General features: G+C 35.6%; 3 protein-coding genes across 3 annotated transcripts; 2 read left to right on the top strand and 1 right to left on the bottom strand.

Annotated features, from left to right (window-relative positions):
* The first annotated feature begins 591 nt into the window (after window positions 1-591).
* On the top strand, window positions 592-2,028 carry LOC143555586 (BTB/POZ and TAZ domain-containing protein 1-like). Its single transcript, XM_077045111.1, has 4 exons — window positions 592-780; window positions 879-1,003; window positions 1,107-1,410; window positions 1,516-2,028. The coding sequence occupies exons 1-4, from the start codon at window positions 652-654 to the stop codon at window positions 2,026-2,028; spliced, it is 1,071 nt and encodes a 356-aa protein (XP_076901226.1). The 5' UTR covers window positions 592-651.
* An 8,427-nt stretch (window positions 2,029-10,455) lies between these two features.
* On the bottom strand, window positions 10,456-12,015 carry LOC143555584 (vignain-like). Its single transcript, XM_077045110.1, has 4 exons — window positions 11,559-12,015; window positions 11,015-11,253; window positions 10,774-10,914; window positions 10,456-10,692 (listed from the first exon to the last, which is right to left on the bottom strand). The coding sequence occupies exons 1-4, from the start codon at window positions 12,013-12,015 to the stop codon at window positions 10,456-10,458; spliced, it is 1,074 nt and encodes a 357-aa protein (XP_076901225.1).
* A 3,410-nt stretch (window positions 12,016-15,425) lies between these two features.
* LOC143555597 (uncharacterized) lies at window positions 15,426-21,028 on the top strand. Its single transcript, XM_077045118.1, has 8 exons — window positions 15,426-15,923; window positions 17,145-17,312; window positions 18,186-18,284; window positions 19,010-19,111; window positions 19,199-19,300; window positions 19,391-19,492; window positions 19,745-20,068; window positions 20,777-21,028. The coding sequence occupies exons 1-8, from the start codon at window positions 15,426-15,428 to the stop codon at window positions 21,026-21,028; spliced, it is 1,647 nt and encodes a 548-aa protein (XP_076901233.1).
* The last annotated feature ends 565 nt before the right edge of the window (window positions 21,029-21,593 follow it).

Raw genomic sequence — 21,593 nt, 5'->3', positions numbered from 1 at the left:
ACCTAGGATCATGACTTATTAATCAGCCATCAATATCCTCAAAAATAGATTTGATGGAATAAAATACCTCCAATGAAATTTCATTTTTTGGTTCAACTTAAACTACAAAAGCACAATAATACGTTGGTGTGAATAATTATATAATCAACACCGAAAATATCTGAAATAAAAATATCCACAACAGTCCATATGTATATACGGTCGAGTTATAAATGTCCAACTTGACAACGTGTCACGTCACCAGCCTTCCACGTGAAAAGAGATTTACACCAACACCTGGATACTGGATAACCTCAAAGCTGCCATGTCAGAACTGAATATGTTCACCAAGGGTCGGTTATCAAACACGCCCCTCCGATACATGATGAGCTGGTTTATCCATCTTAGACACCTCAACATTGAACCCCAGGGGCATATCTGGTATTTTCACATTTAACCTGGCACGTTGTTAATCTACGGCCACACGCGCAGTGACAAGGCGAGTGAGGTAGAAAAGTATATGCAGCCTACCTTTTGGAATACGTTGCCTATAAATTAGGAAAGAGCGTGTAGGTAAGGTAGGATATACCAAAACGCTCTCTAACAACGAATACTGGCCTACAGTTTACTATTGCGATTATCACCGGCGTTCATATTTTCCTTTTCGGCAGTATGTGTAGAGTCCCTGTGTCACCTCCCGCTCGTAACTCCTCTGATCACGTTTCCGCCGTATCTGTTGAGACTAGTATCTGTATTTTGACATCCGGTGGTCGTAGGATTCCGGCAAACGCTAAAATTCTGGTACTTAATCATTACGATCAAGTGATAACTTAAGTTGAATCAAACGGTATCTTATAATCAGATTATTGAATATCGAGTGTTAATAATTTAATTTTCAGGCATCAGCTTCGCCGGTGTTGGAAAACCTAATTAATAGCTGCCGGAGCTCCGAGAAGACTATTCGGATCCTCGGCGTTCCGTGTGACGCTGTAGAAGTCTTCGTTAGCTTCCTCTATTACAATAGGTTAGTCAGTCTACACACGCCAACGTTTATTCTTTTTTTTTTTTAATTATTAAATTAATATTATTTGTAAGTTTTGAATTAACTTGTTTTCCATTGCCAACAGATGCAATGAAGCACGGGTTGAGAAATATGCGATTCATCTGCTGGCACTGGCTCACGTTTACTCGGTGCCACAGCTGAAGACGCGGTGCTCCAAGGCCTTAATCCGACGGCTGACTACAGACAACGTGGTGGACGTCCTCCAGCTGGCTCGCCTCTGCGACGCACCTGATGTTTACCTGAAATGCATGAAACTTATATCCAACAGATTCAAGTCCGTTGAAGAAACAGAAGCATGGAGATTCCTTCAGGACCACGATCCGTTTCTCGAGCTCGAAATCCTCAGATTCATAGACGAAGTTGAATCAGTGAGTAGAGTAGTACTCAAATTAATTAATATCTAGTAACATTAACTTATAATATTTGCTAATATATAATTACTGAATTTGATTTTGATGTGAATTTGGTAACAGAGGAGAAAGAGTACCAGGAAGCATATGCAAGCACAGAGTCTGTATTTCCAGCTGAGTGAGGCCATGGATTGCTTACACCACATTTGCACCCAGGGCTGCACCACTGTGGGGCCACATGACAGAGAGCCAAGCAACAAGAGAGCACCCTGCACCAAATGCGAAGGCCTCCAACACTCCATCTACCACTTTGCAAACTGCAGCAAGAGATCGGTTGGTGGTGGAGGCTGTGTCAGGTGTAAACGCACGTGGCAGCTCTTCAGACTCCACTCTTCCATTTGCCAGCAGCTTGAATCTTGCAGAGTTCCCCTATGCAGGCAGTTTAAAACAAGAGGGGTGCAAGTGAAGAACAAGAAGGAAGAAGCAAGGTGGGAATTGTTAGTTAGAAAAGTAGCGGCAGCTAAGGCCATATCTTCCTTGTCATTGCTACCAAAGAAGAAATTATTAGAACAACACCAGCCTGCAAGATTATTGAGAGAATCCATTATTAGTTCTTATGTAAGTGTAGCATGCTAAAACTTGAAGAAAGGTTTTTGATCCATTTAATTAGTTGGTTCTTTTTTTTTTTCTTTTGGTTTGTTTAGTTTAATAGAAAGGGTAAAAAATGTGTTTTTGATAGGTATTTTTGCTCTCGTTTGTTTGTTTGTTTGTTGGGTTGGTGATAATGATGCTGTAAAAAAAGTAGTATTTGTTAATGAGAAAAAGGTTGGGCTTTACATGGTTTATTTATTGTAGGATGACACACGAAAGAGAAAAAGAAATCTTTTTAATGTTTCGGTCCCAAATAAGTATGATTTTTTAGGTTGATAAGTTATATATAGCGGGTCAATCTTGGAGGAAGTCACTGTTTGATTAATCATGAATTGAATATGCTATTCTTGGATTAGACAATGGTCTTTGTACAAAATTGTGAGTGACCAAACTAATTACCTGGTGGTACGTTTTTGATATCGCATAAATATGGCCCGTACAAAGCAGACTAGTTATAAAAGTTCAGTTTTGATTGCTAGCTTAAATAAACTAAACTACTAGAATGGAGTGAAACTAGCAATGTTTTCATAACCAGATCAGACAATAAACCAAGTGGGTAATTAGTTGAACCGGTCCGACTGGCTAAACAATTTTTGTCTAAAAATGACGTTGGGGCTGAAAATAATACTTTTATAATAAAACCGGTCCGACCGTCCGGTTTTTGGGGTCGGGCCGGCCGGTTCTATGGGTGCGAACCGGCAACGTGTATGATGTTGGTTATGCGTCCGACGCTTATTATGTGTTCATTCGTATGATGTTGGTTACGCGTGTGTGATGTAGTCTAAATTATAAATATTATTATATGAATATTTCCTATTTTTAAATGCTTTTGAGCTAACTTTTATTGAATATTATTAATATTTGGTTTATACGTGAGTTTAATGGTTTATAGAGACTACGAGCTAAAATGAAACGTTTTTACTAAACTTGAGACCGACGAATGAAGGGTTGAGCATATATTTTATATTACTAATTTTTATTATTTATAATTAGCATATGTAATATCTTAAAAAGAAAAAAAAAGGTAAACCAAAAGAAACGTGTCTAATAATAATAATAATAATAATAATATATTTTGTTTCTTTTTTTTTTTTTGAATTTAGCAGGGCCACAAAGTATGGATTGCTCAACAAGGAAAAGACTAAAAAGCCTACGAGATCGAGGAGTCTTAAAAACCCTACGAAATATATATAATTACCACGATATAAAAAAAACAAGAATAGCTGGACATAGGAGATTACAGAAGCAGTGAGATAAGAGGCAACAATTGGGTGGCCACTATCATTAGTATATTTCTTCTTGGAGCCACAAGTCAACAGCGGTGAAAGATTATTCGAAGGGTTTATATCTGTTCACGGATTTTTTTGTTTTAACTTTATTATTTTTATTATGAAGAGTATTGAACTTATATATTTTATGTTTTTGAGTATAATTGTTGGCTAAAACCTTATTAGTTGTCTAGGTTTTGAATGAATATTTATTGAGTTTTGATTTGCTTGTTGGTATTGGGTGATTGGTGTTGGACTAATATTATTGTAACCAACTTATTGGTATTTGAAAAGATGAATATCATGCTTATTTTTAATTTACTTTTATTTAATAGTTCCATATGTGTCTTTGTGGAAGTCTTTCATGTGTAGACGCATATTAGGTTACCTACTGTGTGTTCGTAACTAGTTTATGGTTTATAGTCAACATAATCCATAGGAACTATTTTTTGAGGGTTTAAAGATTCTAAGTGTTCTTCCTATTTTGCGACCAAAAAGTAATAGATAGCTGGGGTTGTCTTATTCATTAGGCGGTTTGGGTATAGATTACACGAGAGCGGATTTTCCCTTTATTGTCTTTTGATTTTTGCTATCCTAAGTCTTTTTGAGCATCTTTAGGTTACTTCTTACGTCCCTTACACTCCCGGATGTATTGTGATTAGTGATATTGAGAGGTGATCTAATCATTAGAGTACTTTAATATTGTTGGAGAGACTGAGAGGTAATCCAACCAACCGGTTTGTGTCATACGCCCTTTAGGTAATCCTTTTAGGTCACACCCCGAGAATAATCAGGGGTCCACTAGGATGTCTAGGGTGTCGTATCTTTAGATCCCGGTTCCATCACAGTCTCCGTAGCCGATAAGCATCCAAGATTCACAAATAGGATTTCAAACTTAGGTAACGCATTTCTCATTATTGTTTTCGTCTAGGTTTTTAAGCTTTAAATTTAATTTGTTTTTCCTAGTTTAATTTAGTTAAATTAATTATAAGTTTTAAAATCAAATAAATAAAAATTCAAAAATAATTAGTGTCAGTGTCAGTTTGTTTAAGTATTCTTTAGTTTATAGCTAATAAATAAAAAAACACAAAAATCAACTAAATCTATTTAATTAAGTTTTAGGCCAGAGTCTAGTTTTAGGTGTCGCTAGTGTCCTTTGGGTTCGATATCCGGACTTCATTAGGCTTTAATACAGTCGATAGGTACACTTGCCTGTCTAGTGGTCTAGTATTAGGATAGTTTAGATTTGTAAATTTAAAACTAGAGTACCTAGGTTAGGTTAATATTTTATAGATCGCTTTCAGCATATCAAGTTTTTGGCGCTATTTCCCATTGCAGTGATTATTATGGAGCATTACTACAGGAACCGTCAGCATGGATACAATTATAGTCATCGGGATCGTTTTAGAGAAGTTTTGTGTGAGATATGTGGTAGACCCCATTGGTCAAATGATTGCTATTATTCACAAGGGGGTCGCACATATGAGTATGATGATCATTGACCTTACTCGCAACCGTATGAGCCTCAATGTCAATCACCATCTATACGCGAGCTCGCCAGATTCACAGATGAGTTGTTGCAAAAATGTTTAAATAGTTGTGATCGTTGGGATCCAGAGCAAAGTAGAATTAGAACAGAGCAAAAATGTTTAAACCGACAATGTGTATAACGTTGGTTATGCGTCCGGCACATGTCGTTGATTACTGTAAGGCCCCGTTACCGGTAGCCCTACTTTCGTGTTGGATTTACTCATAAACGCAGTTCTAAATATCATATTTAATTAAAACATTCGCGGAATATAAAAGATTTCATAAAACTTTTCATAACAAAACACGTCTTGTCTTAAAACATCATTTTGTCTTTCAAAATAAATGAAACATTAAACTTAAACGTCTTGAGTCTTCCGATGCCAGCCTCTTATTCAGTGCCACGTGTCTCCTCAAGCGAGCTGCCTCATCCTACTCACATGCGTGCATACTAAAAGTCAGCTACGCTGAGTGAGTTCTAGTTAATCATACACTATACAATACACATAAACTTATATTCTTTCATTCATACTTTCATACTTTCATACTTTATTTTGTATTAACTTACTTTCATATCTTACGTTATAAAGAGCATTACGCCCTACATTCCTCGAGTATTATTAGGGCTCGGTACCCTCCTTCCTCGAGTATTATTAGGGCTCGGTACCCTCCTTCCTCGAGTATTATTAGGGCTCGGTACCCTCTTTCCTCGAGTATTATTAGGGCTCGGTACCCTCTTTCCTCGAATATTAGTAGGGTTCGGTTCCCTAGTTCTCGAATATTAGTAGGGTTCGATTCCCTCTTCGTTACCATACAACCATACATCATACCTCGAGTATTATTAGGGCCCGGTACCCTCTTCGTAACCATACAACCATCCTTTCCTTCTTTTATTAACTTTATCACATTCATACACATAAGCATACATATCATACTTACCTTATACTTAGCGTTACAACCTGACAGTACGTGCAATATCCGAAGATCGTTCACGTACCGTCAAGCCATCATTCATACATATCACATCATTCACATAAGGCATACACTTATCTCTTAGGATAAGCGTATTAACAAACATATCGAGTATGCACACAGCCCCGAAAACATAACACATAATTGGGGCTAGAAACTCACCTGAATCCTGTTACGCTCTCCGTTAATAGTTATTCCCTTCTTGAGCTGTGCACGGCTAACTGTATAATATTTACACGTATCAATTAACTACTACTACTCATGTTGTATTTCTATCTTTATATGACCCACAACGAACGGGGGTCCGGGGGCAGAGCCCCTGGCAGCGGGGTCTAGGGGCGGCAGCCCCTAGCAGGGTCCAAGGGGCAGAGCCCCTGGCTGGGGTCGAGCTGTCTTAACACATTTTCCATTAGGGTTTTAATTTATTTTCTAAGCGAACTTAACTTTAGGTGAAGTTAAACCTTAAGCGAACTTAGCTTTATGCGAAGTTATCAGTTAGGCGAACTTGGCCTTAGGCGAAGTTATCAATTAGGCGAACTTGGCCTTAGGCGAAGTTATCAGTTAGGCGAACTTGGCCTTAGGCGAAGTTACCAGTTAGGCGAACTTGGCCTTAGGCGAAGTTAAGCTTTGAAAGCGAAGTTAAGCTTTTGCAGGCGAAGTTGTGGCTTTGCAGGCGAAGTTATGGTTTTGCAGGCGAAGTTGCCCAGTTCAGCTACGGGTTTAGTTTTTATCAAGCATTTTGGCGGTTTTAATACCCTTGTTATGGTTCGACATCACCCACTACGTTCCCTAACCGTTTTCGGTCGTATATATATCCCGTATATACTATAAAGCTTGGACCTTTAAGTAAAAACGTTCAATACTACGTAAACTTTAAAGGTCAAGAACATACCTTTAGCGCTCGTTCGATCTTGGTTAGCTTGTTTATGCACTCTAGATCTCGTGTAATAAGATCTAATACCAACTAACGTTTACTCTCTCTCGGGTCTTGCTCGTTTATGGTGTGTGTGTGTGTTTGGAGTGTGTAGAGATTATGATGGAAATGAAATGAGGGTTTAGGGTTTTAGCTTGGTTTAGGGGATATTTATATCCCTTAAAGCCCATGGACCTAAGGCCCATTCTCATTTAACCCATCTCAATTAATCTAAGTCCATGATCCGTTCTTTACTCGATATTAATTAATTAATAACGCGAAATCACTAAACGTAACTTTCTTTATTCAACATTATAAATTTTAGGATGTTACAATTACGCGTCCGGCGCCAGTAACACACCCTGAGTCGGTTAATGCGTTTGAAGTCGGTAACACGTGTGCATTTGATTAAAAATCCACGTTGAATGTGTTACTAGTGCTGAACGCGTTAACCATCGTCACGAGCCTCCCAGAACCGGACGTGCAACTAGTGTCAGGCGTATAATCGGACGAGTAATCGACATGTAAGTATGTAGTCACTGGCGGATCTTTATTCGGGCCGAACCGGGCGCAGTCCCATCATGTTTTTCGCTCGGTAGTGTCTTTTTTTAAAAAAAATCAATAATATATATATGTGTGTGTGTGTGTGTGTGTGTATTGAGTCCAGCCCAGCAAGTTATTTGTGTCCGGCCCATCCATATTATTTGAGTCCAGGCCAGGCTTGAATTTTTATAAATGTAAAGTTTGTTTAATGCCGAAGATCAGAAATCGTTTACGAAATAAACGTAAAGATAAAGAAAGGAAGGATAAGAAATAAAACACCATAAGACAAACCCTAAACCCAAAAAAAAAAACCTAAACATTAAGCCCAAAATCCAACCCTAGCATACGATTGATGTTTGAACACAACAACAAATGGAGGTTCCATTGTGCGATAGTCGTTGTGTGAATTACTGACTTATGAAGTTCGGCACATAAGTCTAAACAGAAGCTGAGAAGCAAGAAAGTGAATTAATGAAATCGTTTGGATGTGAAATAGATTGATTGATTGGGCACCGTCGTTGTCTGCTGAGGCCTAAGGATTAGAACTGACTCGTATGGGAGTGAAATCGATTAATCGAAACAGTCAACAGAAGCAAGCAGAGACCAGGTTCGGTAATTTGCATTTCACCATTTTGTATTTCTTTCAAGTTGGTATGTTAGGGATATTATTGTTTGACTCGAACCGAACTGAATTGCCGACACGATACTTACAAGTAGGAAAAAAATATTTGATTGACGTGACTTTTGGTTCATCCATACTAAATGCTCAAGATCCGCCACTGTATATGCATTTTTGGAAGATGAAATATATAAAAGTCCTTTAGTAAAAGTAAAATAGTCATTCAATAAGTTAGTTTTAAATAGAATGAATAAATATGTAATAATATATGTTGTTAGTTTTAAATAGAATGAATAAATATGTAATATATAGGTTTTTAGATATATATAATTGATTTTTTGTCGTGAGAAAATATGTAATGTATATGTTTAATATACTGATCCGAACCAAATTAACCTTTTTTTATCGACTCGTTTTGAGCCTTATCCAATTTTACATATGACTCAAGCTCGTCCGACTCGACATGTTGCTGGTTCTAACTATTAATCACGTAACATGCTAACCTTTTAAAACTAAAAATTATAGCAATATTATAATCAAGTTAAGGAGAATAAATTGTCATTTTTATGGTGTAATTATTTTAAAAAAATTATTAACGTGTGAAGAAGTTATCGCTGTTAAAAAGTCGTAGGTGTAGTTGGTTTTGATTTAGGGGTATATGTGTAACTATCATTTAAAGGGATTACTCTATAAAATAGTAACCAAGTTTCATAATTGTTTTAAGCAGGTCACTAATAAAATAATTTGTTTCAATCAGATCACTGAAGTTACTTTATTGTTTTAATCCTAGATATTTGACCTAAATAGCAAGTAATCCAATTAAGTAACACCGTTAGTTTTTTTTATTGTTAAGTTACTTTAAGATACCAAAATACCCTTTAATAATACAAATTTTAACAAACCATGCTTTCCGCCGTCATCTCCCAGAGCTTTCTTCCATCTGCTAAAGACTTGGGTGTGATATATATAATTTCGGACAAGAGTAACAACTGGTTGTCAATAGTCGACATTTGTTTATGAAAGAAGCAAGGAAGATACCGGATAAAGTCAAATTAAATATAATGAATTATTATAATGATTATTTATGCATGTCATGATATTGATTCATACAGAAAGATACAAATATTACACTTATGCTTCCAGAGTTCCAGGTAGAGCTTCACAGTGTGATTTAGCACTAAGCCACTAAATAAATCGAGAGGCCCCGGTGGCTAGGATGATGGCCGGTTGTTGAAGATGATGAAGGTAATCGGCAAAAAAAAAAAACGACGAGGAAGAGGATAGCCGATTTGCATAAAGAAGTGGATGTGGCGGACGATGGTGGTGGTGGCAGTTATAGGTGGCGGGAGTTACAAGTCGCCGACGTTTACTCGGTTTAATGATAAAAGTTAAAAGTTAATATCTTAACATGAACTGTCTCTTGGGATTTAACTTATTTATTTAATTAATTAGAATAAAACTTAAATAACCTGTATTCGGTTAAAATATTTTGAAAAAAATCTAAATAACCTGCTATTCAGGTAAAATACATAGGACTGGAACAATTTTAAAAATTAAATGACCTAATTAGAACAAAAGTTTAAACCAGTGACCTGATTGGAACAATTATGAAACTTGGTTACTATTTTACAGAGTAATCCCTTATTTAACTTAACAAAAATTAAGTGAAGTTGAGGGACTAAGGTTGTGACTATATTTTGATATAATGAAAGCTTACGTAAAATTGTGACTAAAAGACCCCTAAATTTTATATTTTAGATTCAATTTGTGTTGTACTAAAGCAATAAGTTTGGTGCATCTTAAAAATTAAAAGATCCTTATCTTCTGCTTTATATATAGTAAGCGTAGATATTATTTAGGATGACATTAGGAGCGGTTGTCTTTACGAGTGGTCTACAAAACCACTCCGAAAGAGAAAGTGATCTTTAGTAGCAATATCATTAGGATCGGTTAGAAACTGTTTCAAAGGTCTAGAAAACCACTTCTAAAAGGGTGTTTTTCTACTAGCATATAGGCGAAAATGGTGACCTTGGTAATTTGTTTGTCAGCCAAAAACATCACAATGGCAGGAAAATCACGGTAACAATGAAAAATAACAAGGAAAGTCAACCAATAACATATGGCAATGTCCAATACTCCATATAATTGGTTATTGACGATCTGAGTGTCCAAATAAAGTACATAAATCTTATTGAATCAATTCAAGCCAAACGAAGAAGTATTAATTTGTTTCTCGACATAAAGATTGGAATTAAATTTGTCTCCCTCTCAACTCAAATTTTAATTCTAAGTTTTACAATAAACATAAGATTGAGTTATTTGGTGATGTTTACAATACGTCGTGAAAAAAAAAAAAAACAAATGAAAGAAAAAAACATGAGATTAATAACAAGAAAGTCTCCTTATACAAAAATCTATTCATTTTCCTCTTTCTGGTGGTTGGAACAAAGAATAAAAGATAATACAACTCAATAGTTTATTCTAGGGTCCATCATTAATTTATCAATGAACAACTATTGGTCATCCTTAATTATTCCAGATTTTTGAATGCATGCATGCATGGAGGAGATCTAGAGTTCAATATTGCGTGTTTCAGGCGATTTTAGTGGGAAGGTGCCCTCGGCGTTCATCCCGCACATTCCTTGTGGATCTCCCAAGCGTGCCATACGAATGTACCCCTTCTCTCCCCATCCTTCTCCCCACGAGTTCTTAACAATCCAATACTTGGTTCCGTCAGGATCCTGATCGTATCCCACTAACAACATAGCATGTGTTAGAGTATATCCACATGGCCCGTTATATATTCCCTGCACATGCACCATGAATGATTAAATGATCGAGTGATCATAGATGAGGGCGATTCGATTTAGGGTTGTTTTAATTGTTACCTCTTTGTAGAACATGAAATTGTCACCGCCAGGATCCATCATAAAAGCACACGGTTGACCGGCAACTGTTTTCATTAGGTCTTGTTCATCATCTCTCACTGTATACTCACGTCCATCAAGAGTTACCGCGTGATGACCAAACTGGATTCGAAAATAATAATAATAAATATCAAACGTTTATTTATATGTATAACAAGTTATAAGCATATATTGTTGGAGTTATATATAAGTTTGTTTGTACCTTGGCTCTATCACAGAATTCCTTTTTGCCCGTGTAAGGGTAGAACTCTTCGGTGGCTAAACCTCCATTCTCTACGACCCAGTCACATACACCGCATGTCAACCCTCCGCTGCAAGCTTGGGTTCTCATACTCGAATCACAGTCTAAAATTTGTTGCTCTGATAAGGCTATGAGTTGCCCGGTTCTTATGGAGTTCAATCCTTCAATTGCACCCACCGAAGCAAATGCAAAACAACTCGCTGTAAAACACAACACCAAAATTCTTTTTGAGATACCATTACAAAAGACATAATGCTAATGTATTAAATGTAGACAACTATTTGCGTTACAAGATCATATCATTACAAGTATAATCTAAAGTTACTATTATTTTAATATATATTGTAGGTCTAGTATATTTCAATGTACTTTTAGTGATCAAGTTGTTGAACCTCCTAGAATTATATGATACTAACTTTTTTAGTTAAAACTTCTAAATAAACGTATGTCAATTACAAAGATAAATTATAACCTCAAAACGATTAATAAGTAAATAATATGTTACCACATTGCCCTTGACTCTTGACAGGGGTGACAGCGTTATGTTCCCTCCAGTCTATTCTCGGTGGAAGGCTGTTAAAATCAACATTACCATAGGTCGTGGTCAAGTTGTTGTTGTTGTTGTTGTTGTGAATTCCGAGAAGCGCCTTGATGTGGTTAGACTTCGTGTTGGCATAGGTGTTCCTCCACTCATGTGTAGTCATGGCTGCAAAGTGGTTTATCCCCAACTTATATGGCAGGTTCTGTTTGTTTATTCTGTGAATATTATGTACGTTGTACTTGAATACATTGAACCGCTCGGGGCTTTTCTCAGTCACTTTGTGGTGGTGTCTCCACCTCTCGTACATGCCTTGCAAGCCCTCCTCTGATTCGAGTTCTTTCTCATGGTAATCGAAGCTATCTACAACTCCTAGAATCAAAACCAAAGAAAGTAAAAGTAAAATAGACTTACTGATTTCCATTCTTTTGCCCTATATATTAAAATGAGAGTATTAATTTGGAGTGTAAAATATATGTAATTGGAGACACTCAATCAACTATGTAGATTGAGGTCGTGAAGGGACATTGATTATGATCGCAACTACACATTTATATAGTGCTTCTTATTACTTTTTTTAGGGTCTGAATGAGGAATTTGAGATCGAGTCAAGTGTATGCATGGATGGTTACTGTGATGTGAATATACGAGTGGCCATGCATATTTTAGGGGGGATTTTTTTATATACTTTCTTTTTCAAATTTTAATTTTTAATTTTTACGCTTTTAAATGGTCACTTTATGGCATGGACATATTTTGAATGTTAGTGTACTCCCGTTTATATGAGCAATTATATATGTATTTTGATACTAGAACAAGATTTAGCTAACACATTACTACAAAACCAGGTATATATAGTACTAGAAAAAGAGTATCATCAACTCGTGATATCATCCATCAGTAATTTGTTGATGGATCATGATGAATCACCGAGGGTAACCACCTTTACCGACGATTTTTTTTTTGCTGTGAACGTCATTATTTGATAGTGTTAACCATCAAATTTTGTAACCATCTCAAAATTGTACAATCGAGTTTTGACTAACGTTAAAATACTTAAAAAATATTATCGACCTAAACTATGTTACCACTTTGTGCACGCGAAAGCTTAAATGGGCGACTTGATCATTAATCAAAAGCTTCCATTCAAAGAACAAGTTTCAAAAACAAATTCATGAATCACTTATGAGCAATCCGCACTGCTATAAATAAATGAAATAAATATAATAAGTAAACTAACAAATCTTACAATACGAATAAAAAAAAATACTGAAGCCTAGGTGTTAAGCCCATATTTCACATAATTTCTAATATCACATCTCATTCATTCTAGATATTCATGGATCATGGGTCAAAACCATTTTGTCAAATGTGTTATAACATAGTAGGAATTATATTCATTATTGAATTTAGTGTCATTTTCATACCTAAGGTTTGACCAACTACACAACTTTAGTACATTTTTTAAAATTTTTTGCAAATCAACACCTGGTGTTTCCAAAATCATGCTATTTTAGTACTTTTCGTTAACCCTGTTTGTTTTTTCCATTAAATCTACATTAAATTAATTCACAAGTATTTTGAGAATTACAACTGAAATAACTGACCTTATTTATCTTTATCATTTGACAAAACCCGTGTAATATATGGATTCAAAAGCTAGTTGAGTTATATTGAAATTAATAATAAGAAAACTAACAAATTGAGTAATATTGGTGGGCTTAAAACGAGACGAGTCAAACTGGGCTAGGTAAAACCAATTCATATTGTAAAACTATTCATTACCTATTTAGTTCAATTAATACAATAAATTTATTTTATATGCAAATGTATGATAAACCATAAGACTGTTTTTTGTCGAAGGGAAGTACCCTGGTGTTATGGGGACGTGGTCGCCTGGTTGACTGACGTGGTGGCAATTTTCTAGATCTTCGGTGTTATCCAGCGCCAAACAGCACTCCGGAGAGGCGCTATGCTTCGTTATCCGGCCCGGCGTCATGGGATGGCGACATAAGGGTAAAAGGGGGCAGTGTTATGGTGAGCTTGCTGTTGCTTTTCGACGTGGAAGGTTATAGCGGTGGTCGACGTAATTGACAACACACAGCCTAAGAAAGAAAAAAGAACCATTGAAAACCAAATGACAAGAAAACAAGAAACGCTTGTAAATTATTTAACTAAGCAAGCATTTAGCACAATATTTTTTTCTTTTTTTTTGGAACTAATCAAGAAACTATAAAAATATAATTAAATTACATGAAATGAAAAACTAGACATTCATACAAACAAACACTTGCGTGATATGTGATTAAAAGTATAAACCGCGCAAACCTTAAAAGAAATTGTTATATTTAAAAACGTAATATAAATTTTCAATCTGATTAATTTACCCCACCACTAGACTAGCGCCTATCAAGTTCTACAAACATGCCAATGATAGATCTTCTGGTGAGACTATTAATGCGAGCATGTGAATGTATTGATCAAACTCATCAAAGTTGGTTTTGTTCACTTCTAATTTTAAATCTGAATCTAGTCTTAAGCAAGGGCCGATAAAAGATTCAGAAGCTAATGAGCATATGTTTTTATATGAGAAAATGTGTTTAATTGCGTTGATGTTTCATTATTTAACTTCAGAGTAGGACATCGAAATGGAACTCAAGAAAAACAGAAAAGGAAGAAGGAAGCTTAATTGATAAGGTAATATTGCATGATGTTCTACTAGTGATTTTTTTTAAAAGTAGGTTCAAGTTCTAGGGCACCGGAAAACTAATCACGTAGTCTGCTATCTCAAGTATCGGACTTTAACATCGGAAAACACCATAAGATTATGGAGTGTGAGCATCAATTTGCTTCTTTTCTTACTGTGTCACGTAAGCGACGCATGACGCATCATAACCCACTTCACTCTATTTACTTTCCTAAAAAAGTAAATTTTTACTTTTGTAAAAACTGAATTTTATTACGAAAAAAATTAGATTTTGGGCGGTGAATTAATCGGGGAAATCCCCCGTTATTATTGCTGCTTGGCGGGACCAACAAGGGCATTGCGGTGTTTGCCATTTGCCAATAGCCGCATCAACCTTCCATCGACAAAATGGTACCCACAGCTGATCGTCTAAGAGGGTGTTTGGGATTGCTTATTTTCACCAACTTATAATTTATAAACTTTTTTGAAAAATATAATGTGTTTGGAATTGCTTATATTGTGAAAGGAAAAGTTTCATAAGTTACACTTTTGTAGCTTATTAACTTCTTGATAAGTTATAAGGAGGTAAAATAAGGAATCATAAACACCCCTTTAGTGTAGTGTAAGTGTAACCATTAAAGATAGGGATGAGCTCGGCACTATACCGGTACCGACTGGTACCGAAAATACTGATACCAAAAATCACAAATTCTTGGTATTGGTATTGAAGGTAAAGCTCGGGAAATACCTATACCGTATCGGTACTATACTAATCCCAAAACTCAAAATTTTGGTACTGATTCAATACCGACGTTACCAAATCGGTTTGCTCATCCCTAATCAAAGATATGTCTTAAATAAGTCAAAATATTTGAAATAAAAAAACGCAATATTTCCTCTTTAAGAGCGTCAAGAGTTACAAATAATAATATTCAAATGCAAATTAATATTTATAATAATAATAATAATAATAATAATAATAATAATAATAATAATAATAATAATAATCCCCCTCACGTAATAAACCCCCCCAATTTCAAATCTTCAAAAATCTTCCAAATCATCATCATTTTCATGTGATCTCTTTAATTCGATTAATATATTCAAAAAATACATTTTCACTCTCTGTTCGTAAAATTTATAATCCGATGGCTACATCGGCGTTCAAATCCACGACCAGAAGAACTCCGGTTGCCGATTCGCCGGAAAACTCGCCGGCGTCGTCATCATCCTCCAAGCCTCACCGTCGTTCGAGAAGCTTAAGCAGATTCTCACCACGTGTTGTTGCTCCTACTCCACGTCGGAAGTTCGTTAACACCGTCAGAGGCTCCGATTTTCCAGACATTAGTCTCGATGATCTCGCAATTGAGTTTTTTTCCAACACTTCTGAGTTAGATGACGAGAGTGTGAGCAGTAGAAGCAGTCAGTTTGCTCGTGTGAAGTCGGAGGTTAGTCCGCCGTCGTCTCACCGGCGGTCAAGGTCTGTTTCCAGAAACCCTAACGGTGCTAATTCGGTTGGTACTGGAACCGGTAGTGCCACTGGTTATAATCAGAGGCGTGGACGGTCTGTTTCGAGACGTAACGATGGTAATGGTATGGTTAGGCGGTCTGTTTCGGTTGCCCGTAATCGGATTAGTGACACTGAGGTAAATTGTGGTTTAATGTTATTATTATCATTAATGAAATGTTACTGAAAAGAAAGTAGAATAATATCAGCAATGATATCTATTTGCTGAGCCAAGCTAGCGCTCGACTAGGCTCATTTTGACTTATCAAGCTCGGTCTCGGCTTGTTTGTTATTTATTAATTTATTTATATTTTTTTAATTGTTTTTATATGATTTGAGATATACCTTAAACGAGACTAAGCTCTGCTCGAGCTCGCATAGTACCTTAAACAAGCCAAAGCTTGGCTGCATAGTGTGGATTTAATACATCAAGGTCCAAAATAAGAAAACTTAAAACACACAAGGCTCTACAAGCCTAAACGAGCTTCACATACAAGAATCAAGCTCGATAACTAAGCGAGCTTTATTTAAGACTCGGGCTCGAGTCGAGCTTGAAAACACTCAGTTCGCGTCTCTAGTAGCTCACGAGCAGCTCGGTTCATTTGCACCGCTAGGCATTGACGAGGAAAATGTTATATTTAAATGAATTCTTTGAAACAAGACGTTATGCAAGGATTAATCAAGAAGGTGAGGTTTTTAATTAGATATGTTTATGTATGTGGTGTTACTATACAAACACAAACACCACCGCCAAAACTAGTAGGGGTGTAAATGAGCCTAGCCTAAGGTCGACTAGGCTTGTGCTCGTCTCGTTTTGATTTACTCGAGCTCAAGCTCAGCTCGTGAGGCATTTTCAAGGTCAGGCTCGGCTTGTTTATTATTCATTAGTTAATTTATATACGTTTTTAATTGTTTTTATATATTTTGAGAAAGATCTTAAATGAGCTTGAGCTCAGCTGTGCACTGTGAAGGCATAGAAGTCCAAAATAGGTAAAACTAAAAAATATGCAAGGCTTGTTAGGCTTGACGAGCCGAAACGAGCTTCCCATGCAAGGCTCGAGCTCGGGCTCAATAACTAAACGAGCTTTTTGAGGCTTGAGCTCAAAAATTCAACACGAGTGGCCCGGATTGTTTGCACCCCAGCCCGCTTGTTTGTCACGCCATCTGGGTTGTATGGTGTCAAACCAACGCAGTGTCACATCAGTCATTTGTTCAATTATTTGTCAGAAAAAAACATTATACGGCCATATGATTTGCCACTCATACGACTCACTGCTGAGATGGCCATTTTCTTGTCATACAACCTGTTTGACACGCTGTTACTTTTTATAGGTGATTAAGTTGTTTATATGATTGACAGAGTGATATAGATCTTTCCCGGAGTTCTGCAAGTCAAACTAAATCTAGGAGTATGAATAATGACAATAGTCGGGTTGCTTCTTTTCAAAGACCCACTGCTTCAAGTCATCGGAGGCTCACCCGATCTATGAGCCAAGCTCCTCAATTAAGGTCACACGATGACTACATGGTAAGTGTTAAACGACATTTCCTCAAGTTTTAATTGGTGGTTTCTAAGATTCTATTTTAAATTATAGGTTAAAACAAATCTTAAACAAGTGTGAGTTAAACTGGGATATTTTTTTTTCAAAATCATGGCATATGTTGTGTTTGGATTTGTGTTTTGGAACTTAGTATTTGATTATCACTCGTTTTTTTTGTGTTTGGATAAACAAATTATGCTTTTGATTATATAATTATTTGTGGGCCAAGTTAGGGGTGCTGATCAGGTCTATTATTCGGTTAGTTCAGGTTTGGACATAATTGTTAATTTTTAAAATTTTGGTTAAGATACTACACTTTTGGTTCAACCATATTGTTTGGAAAGTTAATATAATTCAAGACAAGAACATAACCCTCATACCATATTAATATTTGGAAAGTTAAGTGTGTGTTCACGAATTCTTGATAACAGGCCAACAGTTGACCTGCTGTAGTTCGGGTTAATCAGGTTTTTGATGTTTAAAGGTCTAACCGATACCAAAACCTTAAAACAGTAGGTTAAATCAGTTTTCGGGTTTGGGTAAAGTCGACGGTAATAACTTTGATAAACAGTTCCATACCAGCTGCAATAAAATGGATTTGTCTAAAGATAAATTTGAAATATGCATTTAGTATTTATACTGTTATCCGTCTAATTTGAAAGGCTTTAATTTCCATTTCACATTGTGTTCTTTTTCTGTAACTTCACTTATTCTATTTATTAAGTGATTGGAAACTAACACTTATACATCTAAAGATTGCAACTTTAAACACCACAAGCACATCTGACAATATTTTTTACAGCCCGTTTTTTTACAATTCACAACTTATTGTCAAAAAACTATTACGTAATCACTTTCAGAGCCAGTCTTCTGCACCAACAGATGATGATTTAAGATATGGTTGTTATGGAAGAAATGAGATTGAGAAGACTATTCGAGCAGTTTATGCTCAAAAAAAGGTTTTTCTTTTTTTTTTCTGGAAATATAATTACCATATGGAGTAGGCCTGTATACGAACCTAACATTCAATGAACTATTCTTGAACCATTCGGCAGGAAGCTCGTTTATTTAATAAACCAACGAACATGAACCAATTCTTTTGTTCAATTAATTAAAGTAACAAATGAACACATATCTCGTTCATTCATTTATGTTCGCTTATCTTTGTATGTTTACTTTCAATCATGTTCGTGACGTTTGTTTAAGTTCATTTATTTGCACAACCATCTAACTTTTTTGGCACATTACAATTTAAAGGGGGGGAGTTGTTTGGGTGAGCTTCTAAAACTTGCTTATTTGCTTTTTGAAAAGAAAAATGTATTTGGCAAAGTTCCTCAGAAAGCTTCAAATTGGAGCTTTTCAAAAGCGCTTTTGCTTTTCAAATTGGGCTCAACAAATTTATGTTCATGTTTACTTTTAATTGGTGTTTGCTTAGAATGTTTGCTCATCTATATTTATTTATGTTTGTTTGTTTACGTTTTGTTTATAGTTTATACTATTCATGAGCACGGGCATACTCATTTTCTTAATGAATGCGCACGAACAACAAAACCTTGTTTGTTTAATTGTTTGTGTTCGACTGTTTATTCATTGAAGTTAAATGAACAACACAAGCATGTTGCGGTTCATTTACAGGCCTAGGTGGTTTTATATCTGCATTTTAACCGCCCAATCTTGTTTTTAGATTGATCACCCGAGTGGAGATGATGCTAACCTTGAGATACGTGAAACAATGAAAAAAGAACTTAAGTCTGCTGTTAATCAGATCATGATAGAATTTGAACAGGTATAATTTTATATTCATAAACATTTTTATAAATATGATGTTTCTATATTTTTCTAACTACTTTCAACTGTCACTTATCTAATTTAGGAAATGGAAAGAAAGTCTTCTGCGTTATCTGTTCATGATCGTTTGTATTCCAAAAAATCTGATGCCACAACAAAAAAATCATACACAACAAAGTTAAAACAGGTAAACATTGAATCTTTAATAATCTGAAGGCATTATTTACCCTTTTATGATAAATTCTTGGTTGACTGAATTTTTTTTTTTAATTTAAAGCTCGAAGAGCAACAGGATCAAAACGGATTCAAAATTGTTAAGGAGGTGATTCCCGAGTCAAAAAGCAATGCTAATGCACAAAAAGTCTCACACTCCCGAAAGGTTTAGCTTCATACACTTTTGATCTTGTACAGATGGCAATACGGGCCCGTTTGGATATAAATGGGTCGATTTTGGGTCATGTTTGATCTCAAATGGGTCAAACAAGGTTATGTTTTAAAATGATTTAACTAAAAGGGAAATTGGTTGAATGGTCAAACGGGCTGAAACTCAGCAGAAATGTCATAAGAGCCTAAATTAACGTCCGAAAAAATGATTAGAATAAATTGTAAAAATTGGTTTTTGAACTTGTAGAGAAGCAATGATAGGAACCGAGTGTCTAGACGTTTAAACGACGAAGCAGAAAAATACTTTGAAGATTTTATATCAAATGTTGAAGATACAGACTTTTCTTCATTTGATGAAGAAAGAAGTGACACGAGTTCAAGTTTAGTTGGGACTATAGCTAAACAAGTAGGTGGTGCATTACCAACCCAAAATGGTAATAATATAAATTTTAATATTGTCTCTGTTCCTATGGAAATGGAGGGGATTAAACTACCTTGGTTGAAATGGGATGATGATAATGATGGTGTTCATCCAACAACGCCAAAAACAAAACTGTGGGACCCAGCTCAGGTATTTGTTACTTTAACTTATCATTCTTTTGGATAGCTTTAATTTAGGTTTTCCAAAATCTGATGTGTCACATATTAAAATTGATATTATCTCAATAACAGTATAATTGTGTTAATGAAATGGTTTAGGAGGGTTTTATAATTCTAAATAGTTTTGGCTCAATTCTTTTAACCTCCAAAATTGTTTTTCTTCTAAGAAATTTAATATTTTTAGAACATAGTTTTGGTAGAAATATTGATTATATCTGCAATTTGTTTAAAATGTGGACGAGAGTGCCGATGGATCAAGCCAGCCTGACTGAACCTGTTTTGATCGGCTCTAAAAAATTACTTATTTTGACCCATTACCCAAATGGCTTGTTTTCCCACCACTTGGTGCTTTTGAGTTCATATTCATACCAACCAATTTTGATTTCTTCATTAATGTGAATACGCATACTTAAATCAATATTCACATATTTGATGTGAATATGTGATCCTATTCGACATGTTTGATAAGTAGAAGTGTCAGTTTTGATCCATTTACCATTTACTGATTAGAGGGTTTAACGGGTCTATTAAATAAAATGGAATAATTCTCATTAAAAAAGCGTTGTTGTCAACCCAACCCAACTCGACCCGTCCTGGTTCATGAGTTCATCTAGAAACTACATGTTTTGACCCATTACCCAATTTCTATCATTTTTGTTTTCGACTCATTTTTTTCTAGGATTTGAAAATGATTCAAGAACATGGGAGCAGATCCAACAGCAGTCATGGTAGCTGGAACCCTGAACATACAACCGCGAATTCAACAAATGCAAAAGGATATAAAATTAAAGAAAATAAAAGCCATCGATTTGACAGGGTTAAATATATTGAGCTTGCGAGGACAGAAGAGGCGTTATTTGATAGTTGGAGGGAAAGAAGTGTAATTAGGTCTGGTGGTCTATTACTTTGTAGTGCAGTTACCCCTTTTTGAAATTTGATTTTCACATCTAGCCTTTGGTTGTATATGGATGTCTCAATATTTAATAAAGAGTTAAGGTCGGTTTTGGTCAGCTATTTTAACTAGTTTAGTCTAAAGTTGAAACCTTCAGCTCTTTCACTCTTTAACTACAAATTAATTTAAGTAGTGCCAGTATTCTAAAAATTGCTAGGCGCTAGTCAGACAGTGGTGTAAGGACTAGCTATTAATAGGGATTAATTGGATTGGAATTTATATATAATTTTCCAAATATTCATGCATAACCGATTTTAACTAAATAGTGATTAATAGGCAAGACGACAGCTAGTCAAAGAGGCAGTGACTAGCAATAAATCAGGGATTAGTTTACTTGGGATTTTCACAACCATGCATTTAACTCTTTTCATCCTTAACACCAACCTGGTTTGATATGTTTTATAATAGCTGCATAAAATGACCAAAAGACCAGTTTATAATTATATTTATTTGGACTTAACTAAAATAGCTAAATTACAAAAACAAAAACCGGTTAATCAAAACGACGTAGTTTTTAATCATAAAGTTTTCTTTTCGTTCTTGT

Source organism: Bidens hawaiensis, unplaced genomic scaffold (genome assembly GCF_021521415.1).
Source record: "Bidens hawaiensis isolate Kalapana, Puna unplaced genomic scaffold, B.hawaiensis_p1.1 tig00018162_1, whole genome shotgun sequence".
Classification (NCBI taxonomy): Eukaryota; Viridiplantae; Streptophyta; class Magnoliopsida; order Asterales; family Asteraceae; genus Bidens; species Bidens hawaiensis.
This window is presented reverse-complemented; position numbering and strand designations above follow the sequence as displayed.

Excerpts from the sequence above, each read along its gene's own strand:
- LOC143555584 (XM_077045110.1), bottom strand. The coding sequence starts at position 12,015 with ATGGAAATCAGTAAGTCTATTTTACTTTTACTTTCTTTGGTTTTGATT. Across the intron at positions 11,254-11,558 it reads CAAGAGTCAAGGGCAATGTG|CGAGTTGTTTTGCATTTGCT; the intron begins GTAACATATTAT and ends TGTGTTTTACAG. Across the intron at positions 10,693-10,773 it reads ATTTCATGTTCTACAAAGAG|GGAATATATAACGGGCCATG; the intron begins GTAACAATTAAA and ends GTGCATGTGCAG.
- LOC143555597 (XM_077045118.1), top strand. The coding sequence starts at position 15,426 with ATGGCTACATCGGCGTTCAAATCCACGACCAGAAGAACTCCGGTTGCC. Across the intron at positions 19,301-19,390 it reads ACACAACAAAGTTAAAACAG|CTCGAAGAGCAACAGGATCA; the intron begins GTAAACATTGAA and ends TTTAATTTAAAG. Across the intron at positions 20,069-20,776 it reads AACTGTGGGACCCAGCTCAG|GATTTGAAAATGATTCAAGA; the intron begins GTATTTGTTACT and ends ATTTTTTTCTAG.
- LOC143555586 (XM_077045111.1), top strand. The coding sequence starts at position 652 with ATGTGTAGAGTCCCTGTGTCACCTCCCGCTCGTAACTCCTCTGATCAC. Across the intron at positions 781-878 it reads CGGCAAACGCTAAAATTCTG|GCATCAGCTTCGCCGGTGTT; the intron begins GTACTTAATCAT and ends TTTAATTTTCAG. Across the intron at positions 1,411-1,515 it reads TCATAGACGAAGTTGAATCA|AGGAGAAAGAGTACCAGGAA; the intron begins GTGAGTAGAGTA and ends ATTTGGTAACAG.